The sequence below is a fragment of the Diadema antillarum genome, unplaced genomic scaffold (assembly GCF_040938485.1).
Source record: "Diadema antillarum isolate AM-2024a unplaced genomic scaffold, OU_Dant_1.0 scf00000070, whole genome shotgun sequence".
NCBI classification, from domain to species: domain Eukaryota; kingdom Metazoa; phylum Echinodermata; class Echinoidea; order Diadematoida; family Diadematidae; genus Diadema; species Diadema antillarum.
The window spans coordinates 865,001-877,250 of record NW_027270959.1 but is presented as its reverse complement, the minus strand read 5'-3'; the positions used below and the strand labels follow the sequence as shown (position 1 = coordinate 877,250).

At 39.1% G+C, this 12,250-nt stretch overlaps 1 protein-coding gene across 1 annotated transcript in view; it reads left to right on the top strand.

Annotated features, from left to right (window-relative positions):
• The window catches only part of LOC139716777 (CMP-N-acetylneuraminate-poly-alpha-2,8-sialyltransferase-like), a 55,954-nt gene that overhangs the window by 32,437 nt on the left and 11,267 nt on the right, over nt 1-12,250 (top strand). Inside the window, exon 3 of the mRNA XM_071628311.1 lies at nt 9,820-9,945. Within this exon, the coding sequence (XP_071484412.1) occupies nt 9,820-9,945 (126 nt within the window). The remainder of the gene's footprint in view (nt 1-9,819; nt 9,946-12,250) is intronic.

Below are 12,250 nucleotides of genomic sequence, written 5' to 3'. Positions count from 1 at the left end.
GGGAATGCTGGGGGATGATTGTTCCAATTCTTGTGGGATTCATTTAAGAGTACTTATCTATTGTGTGAAAATCATTTGCTTCAGAATGGTCTCATATTCAAGTAATGTGCAGTTTAATGCCCCGTCACTGTACAGGCATGCTAACCTGCAAACATTGAACTGCACATTACTTGAATATGAGACCATTCTGAAGCAAATAATTTTCACACAACTATAGATATATAATGACAATGTGTTGTACTCTTAAATGAATCCCACAAGGATTGGAACAATCATCCCCGAGCATTCCCACTGTTTCCCACTGATCAGTTACTAGCCATCCCCTTTAAATCGATATTGCTCTGATTTGTCCGTTGAAGTCTGCTAAACCAGAAGTGTCATCGTACTTATGCAGTCGCAGACTATACAACGGAAACGTGTATTGTAACAAAAGTAGATAAGCATATTTACACGCATGATTGAGGCATAAAGGTCCCGCATCTGGAGCTTACAGAGATCCTATCGAAATGTGACGATTTGGTTAAAGTATAACGTGCGAAGTAAAGTGAATTGATTGTACCACATAGGCCTGTAAGATTCCATGTACTCTTGCAGTATCATCAGAATTGCCCATGGCGACGCGGCTTACATCCGAGCCTATAACACACACACACACACACACACACACACACACACACACATAGTTCTCGTTCTTTTCTATACGCACATAACACTGGGTCTATAATAGGTGTGAGTTTCTTCAATTTGTCTCCCTCTACAAATTAAATTTGTTTAAGGCATACAATCGTGGCGAGTGGTTTGTGCGGCACGGAGACGAACGCAACACGCTGCCTCCCCCATTCTATATCAAATGTAGTGACCCTGAATGAGAGTAGCGCTGGCTCTATGGGTCAGCGAACAACACTCTAGACTGGCATTGCGCAATAAAATTGCACGCACAAACTTCGGTCGTTCGGAGTTTACGTACCATCAGGGATGACTATAGAGGGAGACAAATTGAATATACTCACACCTGAACCTTCACCCCTCTGAATAAATATCTTTCTTTCATGATCTCGTTTTAAAGCATGCGATTGAATGGGATATATAATTGAAAACGTTAAGGAGACACAAATTGTCTCCCTCTTAAGGTCGTGTCTCTCAATAAGGTAGGCCTAAATATGAGGATATACTCTGTACATGTCTCCCTAAACTGAGATCCATAGTTTTTATGACGTTATAGTAATGCACGTTTATCTTCCTAAGTAAAACAGAGTATTAAAGAGTTAGAGAGGGATGGTTCGAGAGTAATACAGTGAGTTCAAATTGCATGAATCAGGATTTTTATTATGCCTCCGCCACGAAGTGGTGCCGGATGCATTATGTTTTCGGGTTGTCCGTCCGTACGTCCGTACGTACGTCCATACGTACGTCCGTCCGCATTAGTTTACGCGATAACTTGAGTAATATTGACTGGAATTATACCAAACTTGGTCCAAGTATAAAGTATGATGGGGCAATTATACTTGATTATAGATGATCAGATTTTGGGTGAAGTCGGACAGAGTTCAAAGGTCAAAGATCAAGGTCAAATCCTAAAATTTATCTGTTTACGTGATAACTCGAAACTGGCGGAAGCAAACTTCACCAAACTTGGTCCAAGGATGGAGTATGATGGAGCAATTAGTTGAGAAGTTTTTAGTGAAATTTCCAAGAGGTCAAAGGTCAAAAGGTCAAGGTCAAATGCTAAAAATGTTGCTATTTACCCAACATCTATGCAGTGCCGGAAGGTATTTTCTTGAAACTTAGTGTAGACATGTACTACTGCATAATGATTCTCCAGAGAGAGTTTCATGTCATAAGGTAAAAGGTCAAAAGGTCAAAGGTCAGATGGAAATGTTACAATTTCACTTTTCTCGCAAGTGGTTTGATGCATCTTAATTCATGGAACTTGGTACATATGCATGCATTGACTGGCAGGGATAAGCTAGGGAATTTAGTGGTCATGGGCCAATAGTCAGGGTCAAAGGTCAAGGTCAACTCCTTAAAAATTACACTTTTTTCTTCGTACATTGAAAATTATTTAATGCATAAACATATATAAGGGTTAGTTATAAGTCAAGTAAAAATTCTTAATTCCCCAAATACTTGTACGTGTACCTGCACTCTTAGACAATTAAAGCAAACCTAGTTCAAGGAAAGTGAACATTCAAGACGTTTCTGACGAACCTGTCATTTCAGTGTTTTGCCAGTTTTGTGAAACTGTCGTCACACATTGTTAAGACATTTTACTATATAGGCCTACCTATTTGGCGAATCATGTATTATGGCGGAGGCATTTTCTAGTTTCTTTTGAATCGGCATGCATCACGTTCCTTTTCCATTTCTTTTTTCTTTGAGACAATCTGCCTTTTTTCTTTGTTTTATGAGAAAATTAGAAAATTACAATTCATTTCTAAACATATATATAGCCCTCCCCCCCCCCACGCATCAACTTTTCCACTTGCTCTGAAATTGCCAACGTACAATGCTAGTCTCCATGAGTGTGTACGATTTTGTCCGTGATGTTCCCCCGCGTAAAGTTTACAGTGACATTGAAATGAAATTTACCAGACATATTATACAGCAATACGGCCGTACTTAATTTTTTTACCAAGTCGCATGTCACGCGACGTCCATAAAAACCACTGGAGTTGAGACTGATATTCTCACAAGACCAGAGTCAATTTTGTGCTGTGTTATTCTCCGCGTCTTGATAGGCTGTTTACGTGAATTTTTATCGATAATACTGCAGCTTATGAAAACTGCTTCATTTTGCTTCTTTTGTTTTATTCGTCAAAAAGAGACACCACAACCAGAAGTTAATGTGATCCCATAATATGCGATATTAAGCTCCTTGGGAGAATGTAGTTTTGAAACTGGATACTGCATGACATTACTTTCTATATTGACTCTATGCAGTCGTGATAAATCATGTCATATCCTGGTCTTAAGTGGGGTCCATTTTTTTAGCTCACCTGAGCCAAAGGCTCAAGTGAGCTATTGCGATCGCCCTTCGTCCGGCGTCCGTCGTGCGTCGTCCGTCGTCCGTCGTCCGTCGTCCGTCGTCCGTCGTCCGTCGTGCGTCGTGCGTAAACTTTTTACATTTTCATCTTCTTCTTGAAAACCCCAAGACCGATTTTCATCAAACTTGGCAGGTAGCATCCCTAGGGGGTTAGGAACTCAATTTGTTAAAATGGGCACCATGCCCCACCCAGGGGGCCCCCAGGGGGGCCCAAACCCCCCAAAATTAAGGAATCTGTAAAAATCTTCTTCTCTAGAACCAGAAGTGATAGAGCTAAGTTAATACTATGAGTTAGTACATTGATGACTGTAGTTTCAAGTTTGTTCATGGCAGAATCAGGGGTGCCCCCCTTGGGACCCAGGGGAGGGGGGTGGGGAAGGGTTCTAATGGGGCCTAAATTGTACATTTTCATCGTCTTCTTGAGAACCCCATGGCCCATTTTCACCAAACTTGGCAGGTAGCATCCCTAGGGGGTTAGGAAATCAATTTGTGAAAATGGGCACCATGCCCCACCCAGGGGGCCCCCAGGGGGCCCAAACCCCCCAAAATTAAGGAATATCCGCAAAAATCTTCTTCTCTAGAACCAGAAGTGATAGAGCTAAGTTGATACTATGAGTTAGTACATTGATGACTGTAGTTTCAAGTTTGTTCATGGCAGAATCAGGGGTGCCCCCCTTGGGACCCAGGGGAGGGAGGGGGTGAGGAGGGGTCCTAATGGGGCCTAAATTGTACATTTTTATCTTCTTCTTGAGAACCCCATGACCTATTTTCACCAAACTTGGCAGGTAGCATCCCTAGGGGGTTAGGATCTCAATTTGTTAAAATGGGCACCATGCCCCACCCAGGGGGCCCCCAGGGGTCCCAAATCCCCCAAATGAAGGAATCTTTATAAATCTTCTCTAGAATCAGAAGTTATATATAGAGCTGAGATAATACTATGAGTGAGTACATTAATGACTGTAGTTTCAAGTTTGTTCATAGGAGATCCAGGGGTGCCCCTCTTGGGTAGGGGGGGGGGTGGTGGTTGGAAGGGTCCAAATGGGGGCCTGAATTGTACATTTTCATCTTCTTCCTGAAAACCTCATGATGGATTTTTGTCAAACTTGGCAGGTAGCATCCCTAGGGGGTCAGGATCTCAATTTATCAAAATGGGCACCATGCCCCACCCAGAGGGCCCCAGGGGGCCCCCAATCCCCCCAAATTAAGGAATCTTAAAAAAATTGGGCCCTTATTGTACATTTTCATCTTCTACTTGAGAATGCCTGGTCAAATTTTGGTAGAGCTGTGAATAATTTAGATTAGTGACTGCGTGAAAGGTGAACTTGCGATACTCAGGTGAGCGCTAGACCCGCGGGTCTCTTGTTTTTAATGCCTCCGTCGCCGGAGGCATTATGTTTCCGAGTTGTCAGTCCATCGGTATGTTCGTCCATATCTATGATGCAATGCCTTAAGCTTATATTTACTTGAAACTTAGTGTATGTGTTACCCGATTAATATTCTCTAGAGAAAGTTTCGAGCAATAAGGTCATAAGTCAAATGTCAACCTATCAACGGTTGGATGCACATGCTGAAAGTCAAAGGTCAAGTCCAAATTCTCAACATTTCACTGTTTCCCCATATCTATGCAATGCGTGAAGGTATTTTCTTGAAACATATAGTGAATACATACGTGTATTACCCTATTCTCCAGAGAAAGTTTCGGACCTTGAGGTCGAAGGTCAAAGGTCAAGTGAAAATGCTAAAATTTCACCATTTCCTTTGTATCTTGAAAATTTTTCAAGCTATCTTCATGGAACTTAGTTCATATGCATGCACTGCCTGCCAGTTATTCTCTTAGGAATTTTCGGGACATGGGGTCAAGGGTCAAAGGTCACAACCAACTCTTTAAAATTTCACTATGCAATGCCTGAGGTATTTTCTTGAAACTTAAGAGAATACATGTATTTACCCAATAGACATTTTCTGGGAAAGTTTTTGGCCAAGAGGGCAATGATGAAAAGGTCAAAAGTCAAGTGAAATTGCTAATTCTTACTCAATTCATCTCTGAAGTACCTCAAGGTAACATCATGAAATTTAGGGCCTATTTATGCAGGTACTGCCTGAAGGTGATTCTCTTTCGAATTGTTGTGTCTTTGGTTAAAGGCCAATAGTTTGGCGAGGTTAAAATGCACAAGTATTATCAAATAATGCAAAATTATACATGTTATACCTTGAAGATAACTCAATACATAAACTTGTAAAAGGGTTAAAGGTCAAGTAAAAGTCCTCAGATCCCCAAATACCTGCTCTTTTAAACATATGACACATAATTCATCTAATTAAACCTAGTTCAAAGAAATTTGTGAACACTCAACACATTAGTGACAGAGATGTCATTTTATTTTTTGTATACTTTTTTTTTTACCAATAATGTGAAACTGTCGTCACACATTGCCAAGACCTATTGGGAGAACCATGCATTATGGCGGAGGCATACCAGTAGCCATAGCGACATTTCTAGTTTCTTCTTACGCTGATGGGCCATCTTGAAAGACAATTCAGCTGATTGTTTTGGAAAATATGTTACGTGCCCCTTTCTTTATAGAGCCTCCTTGCTCCCCTTTTCCGCAGGGCAGGACGCTAAACGTAGATTTCTTTAATTACAATTTTGCGTAACTACACTTTATTATCTCTCTAAATCTATTTGTGCTCCAGATGATAAATGGGGCCCGCTCTTCTGCAAACTTTAAAGAGACTTGAGTAAGTCAAGCCCTCAAAATGCCATACTCAAGGTCAAAGGTCAAAAGGTCAAGGTCAAATGTTCAAAATTTCACTATTTCCCCCATATCTATGCAATGGCTAGAAGTTTTTTCTTGAAACTTGGTGTATACATGTAATACCAAATAAAGATTCTCCAGAGAGAGTTTCGAGTCATGAGGTCAAAGGTCAGAGGTCAAGTGAAAATGTTAAAATGTCACTTTTTTCTCCATATCTTGGAAATAGTTCAAGCTATCTTCATGGAACTTAGTACATATGCATGTACTCACTAGTGGTGATTATCTAGGGAATGTGGGGGTCATGGATCAAAGGTCATGGGTCAAAGGTCAAGGTCAACTCCTCATAATTTCATGTTTTCCCTCATAGTCAAATACAATACCTGCCCTATTTTTCTTGAAACTTTATATATACATGTATAACCTAAATATAGAGATTCTCTTGGAAGTTTCTTGCCCAAAGGTCAAGTTAAAGTGCTAAATTTCATTTCTTGGTCCATATCTCGAAGATGACATATCTACAGTTCTGCATGCATGTATACCTGACAGTAATTCTCTTTGGAATTTTAGGGTCATAGGGCCAAAAGACCAGGGTCAAAGTTCAAGTTAAAATGAAAAAAAAAAAACTATTTGAGAGTGAAATTACACTTTTTTTTCCATGCCTTTAAAGTTTAATCAATACGTAAACTTATAAATAAAAGGATCAAAAGTGAAGTAAAAATCCTCAAATCCCCTAATACCTGCGCTCTTGGGCAGTATAGCCATCCATTCAAATAAAACCTAGTTGAAGGAAAGTGAACATTCAACACATTTGTGACAAACCTGTCATTTTAATATTTTGCCAGTTATTTGAAACTCATCACACATTGTCAAGACATTGTACTGTAGACCTATTAGGAGAACCATGCAATAAGGCGGAGGCATCCTGTGATACCAGTCGCCATAGCGACATTTCTAGTTTATGTTAGGTCCAGTGGGATATGTAACACTTAATTATCCATTTACAGGCTACTTATACAGCACATTGCATTGGAAATCATGCACTTCCGTAGTTGCACAAAACGCAGTGCTCGCGAACAGTATAGACATCCACATGTACAAGAAAATATTCGCCTGCCTATATTTAATATTGATTCGCAATTAAACACGACGTACATGCATATTATCGAGGTTTGACAGCTAATCAATGGCCATTGACCCTGACCAGTGGACCACTTAATTAACATGATATTCACATTTATTTACTATCGAAAAACGGAGGTTGTTCGGCCTATTACCCAACCATCAACAAAATATTGTGCAAACGGAATCCTATGCATCAAAATGTATTTAGTGTTTAATACGAGCATATGAATTGACTATATCCGTTACCATTGCCTTATGACAATAACAGAAGAAAATTAGTTGTAAATAAATTCTAGTTTTCCCTCGTGTTCGGGTAACGATCGCTATAAAACAATCGCTATCAATAGCAAGGACTATAGTGTAGACATCCATCTTAACGGCTCTGTTTATCTTTGGGAACAGTGATTTAAAAATGTTCAGGATATCACAATAATGCGTATGTGTAGGTCTGTTGTATCTTAAAACATCCTACCATATATAAAATGTTTGTGCAATACTGCCTAAAATAAAAGGAAATATCAGTATTTTTCTCATTAAACAATGTTACTGTAGACGGTCTAGTCTGGCAACATTTTTGTTATAACATTGTTCAGATTTTTTTTTTTTATATAACAATACTTAACATTGATCATAATACGGATTCCAATTTTTACAGTGGTTGTTTCTATCCCAAACACACATTTTAGAACTATTTCAAAAAGCACTAATGCTGTTTTTTTTCATCTGCAAATGGTATATATTATGCCTTTAATCAAATTTGATATACAAATCTATCATTAAGTGTGTAAGTGTATGGGAGAGAAGATGACGGCTGTGTATATTTAGTATACAAAGTGAACCGTGGTACATGTATAGGCAGACTATATACAGTGCATGTACATGTTAATGTATAATACATGATAATCTTCAGATTGTGTAATTAAATCCATGATTATTTGCCCCCTTTCCTCAATTCAATATCTTATTAACAGTTTCTATTGAAATGTTAAGTCACTGCATCTGATTAGTTTGTTTCGATTGATTGAAATACGTGTACTACATGTATGTCCTTTCGATGTGAAATACGTTTACTATATCCTTTCGATGAACTAACATCACCTGCAAAATAGTGGCAGTGCTATGTTTACGCCGCACTATGATTGCGCGTGTGTGGCGACTTTAATGAAGGAAAGCAAAAAGATGTCGCTCACATTCAGTGATTCCTATTTGGTAGGCCTCATTTAGTGTCGGGCCAAATGGCTTATGCAAGGCTGTGACTCATTTGCCTTAAAAATGAATGAAGAGAGTGCTTAATGGTGACCTCATTAAAATACTTTTGCCACCACCCCAACGATACCCCCCCCCCCCCCCTTCCTCGCTGGTCGGCGCTTCAATACCCCAGTAATTAGCCACCCCACGAAGAAAGCAGACGACGTCCCTTCATTACAGTGTCTTGGTATATTGCGAGTACGAGTAGGTTGGTGCAGTGAAACCATACACGCGGTCTTGCTCAGCACGATATTAAAGGGGCTACTCTAGTCTCTATCAATTTGCAAGTGTTGACTGTGATAACCAGACTGAAATCAGACATACGAAAGATCATTATTATCAGACAATAACTGTGAAAATTTTCGGGGGACGTTCGATGTCCAACACGTTAAGTTTCGCAGGAACGCAGCCTAAATCTAACGGTGATCTCGGTCACAATCGGTGCGCGATATCAGACATCCAGACGGTCACACTTTATCATATTTCTCCTTTATAAGTCAATTTGCTTGCACTCAGGTATATTGCCAATTTTCCAAATCCTGTATCTTTCAACACTTTTTATGATAAATTATGGGAAGGAGGAGATGACATGATTTGCATCATGTTGTATAGTATACAGTTCATGACTTTTTTTTATATGTGCAATCCATTATGAATATAAATAATGTGATGAGGTAACGATACGATTCCACACCACTATGATCATGATTTTGATTTGTGTGTGTGTATGTGTGTGTGTCTTTACTCTTCGTTTCGAGCAGGGATACTGCTCCGGATGTGGAACCCTGTAGCGCAGCAGGCCGATCCCTCCCCCCTCATTCCACGGGCCATGTATTTCAACAACATCTATTATAGGCCTCCATAATTCGGACACAATATCAGAAATACTGGTATTATAGCGTGTATATATGGGATCATGCAGCTCAGAATATCCTCATGCCGCTCAGAATATAAAATGGAAACTGAAGACAATGTTAGGAAACGTTAATTCCTTCAAGAAACCTCGATATCGTAAAACAAAACAATGTTTGGTGCATATTTTAGTTGTTGCTGTTATCTAAACATATTTTCATACGCTTGATAAACAATGTTATATTGTATGTAGTCCGATGTTTTTCGATGCGCACCCTAACTTATTTTTTAGTTGTTTTCTCGATGCCCGAGTCTCGTTTTCTTCAGTGAAATATAGAGCATGACTTCGTTTCACTGGCAAACATTTAAGTGAGTGACTACGTATATCATTCGATCGTGTTGAAATGAATGGATGAATGTGTAGATTGAAGGGAACAGTTCTGACTCGACAGAGATAAACACGAAATGTCAGATACAGATACACAGACAATTATTTACTCTAATTGTCTATACAAAAGTTGATTATTCTCAATCTCATCATTATTTCTGTAGCCTATTATGCCCGATATGAACGTGTGAGTTCTAGCCTGGTCCATACACGATTTCTTCCAGTCGGCAAATATTATATGCCAGTATGACGTATCTCATAGTAGCATGCCATACGTGACTCCAACTTATGACAACGTTATTCTGTTAGTCAGCGTTATTCATGATGAATGAATCGGCTCTGATTTTCGTTCGATATTTTTTTTTTTCCTTTCGACTCTGCCCCTCTCCCATACCAACTTCCGCCTGCAGGTCAACGAACTTCACGCACAATATGTGGATGTTCAAAAACAGCGACGCGGAACGGCTGTATCTGTACACTAAACTACTTGAAGAGCACGTGTGGACGCCGAACGAAGAAAACATGAATTCATTCAGGTGAGTAATATGCGATTCCTGAATTAAAAACTTATATAATTATATCGTTGTGATTTTCATTCAGTGTACTTTTTTGTGATGTCGACCGAGACGAAAACATGAGTGATAAATAAATCGTGTAGCACGCACAACTACGCTCGCGTACTCCTAGCCGCGTTCATGCAAAATCAATGTGTATGCATGCATGTGTCGGATGTTTTTGTGTTTTGTTTTCTGTAATGTGCAGTTTAATGCCCCGTCACTGTACAGGCATGCTAGCCTGGAAACATTAAACTGCACATTACTTGAATGTGAGACCGTGCTGAAGCAAATAATTTTCACCCACCAATAGATATCTATGTACTCTTAAATGAATCCCACAGGGATTGGAACAATCATCCCCCAGCATTCCCACTGATTCCCACTGATAAGTTACTAGCCATCCCCTTTAAGCTGCAGTACGCCCATTTCTGCCTCGAGGATCCGGTATAGAAGGAAATAAACATCAGTAAATCTCATTGACGTTAGCGAGTACCGCCAGAATTCTTGAAGGTATCACACTTATTACTGTAAAATTGATCCTTACTGGTACGAAATTCACTAAAGATTCACTGTTTTACGTGTTCGTATTACATTATACCAACCTATTACAATCCAGTCCTGAAATGCGCAAGGATGGGGGGGGGGGGGGGGGGGGGGTTCCAACTCAACTCCGTTAAAGGACAAGTTCACCTTCATAAACATAAGGATTGAGAGAATGTAGCAATATTAGTAGAACACATCAGTGACAGTTTGAGGAATATCAGACAATCCGTTCAAAAGTTATGAATTTTTGAAGTTTTTGTGCAGTAACCGCTGGATGAGAAGACTACTGCAGTGTATGTATAACTTAGATGTCACATGCGTACAACAATACAAGGAAAATAAAAAGGGAATTTCACAAAATTCCATCTTTTGACAAAAGTACATATTCCCCTGACTCGTTACCGACAAATGTTATGAGTAATATTATTCCCCCCGCCTTTAGAAAGAGGCAAGTCAAGTGCTCTTTTATTATGCGAAAAAAGTGAAAATATGTTGAATTTTCTTTTACATTTTCTTTATACTGTTGTACGCATATGACTTACAAGCGGTTACATAGTAGTCTCTTCATCCAGCGGTTCCAACACAAAAATTAAAAAAATTCATAACTTTTGCATCGATTGTCCAATTTTCCTCAAACTTTCACTGATGTGTTCTACTATTATTGTTGCATTCTCTTTATATTTTCCTTATATTGTTGTACGCATGTGACATCTAAGTTATTCACACATTGCAGTAGTCTTCTCATCCAGCGGTTACTGCACAAAAATTTCAAAAATGCATAACTTTTGAACGGATTGTCCGATTTTCCTCAAACTTTCAATGATGTGTTCTACTAATATTGCTACATTCTCTCAATCCTTATGTTTATGAAGGTGAACTTGTCCTTTAAACACACCTTAACTGAGGGGTCCACCTTCATTAAACACACCTTAACTGAGGAATCCGCCTTTATTAAACACACCTTAACTGAGGGATCCGCCTTCATTAAACACACCTTAACTGAGGGGTTCACCTTCATTAAACACACCTTAACTGAGTGGTCCAACTTCATTAAACACACCTTAACTGAGGGGTCCACCTTCATTAAATACATACACCTTAACTGAGGGGTCCACCTTCATTAAACACACCTTAAATGAGGGGTCCACCTTCATTACACACACCTTAAAGGACAAGTTCACCTTCATAAACATAAGGATTGAGAAAATGCAACAATATTAGTAGAACACATCAGTGAAAGTTTGAGGAAAATTGGACAATCGATGCAAAAGTTACGAATTTTTTAAATTTTTGTGTTGGAACCGCTGGATGAGGAGACTACTACAGCTTGTGAGTCATATGCGTACAACAGTATAAAGAAAATATAAAAGAAAATTCAACATATTTTCACTTTTTTCGCATAATAAAAGAGCAATTGACTTGCCTCTTTCTAAAGGCAGGGGGAATAATATTACCCATAACATTTATCGGTAACGAGTCAGGGGAATGTGTACTTTTTTCAAAAGATGGAATTTTGTGAAATTCTCTTTATATTTTCCTTATATTGTTGTACGCATGTGACATCTAAGTTATTCATACACTGCAGTAGTCTTCTCATCCAGCGGGGTACTGCAAAAAAACTTCAAAAATTCATAACTTTTGAACGGATTGTCTGATTTTCCTCAAACTTTCAATGATGTGTTCTACTAATATTGCTACATTCTCTCAATCCTTATGTTTATGAAGGTGAACTTGTCCTTTA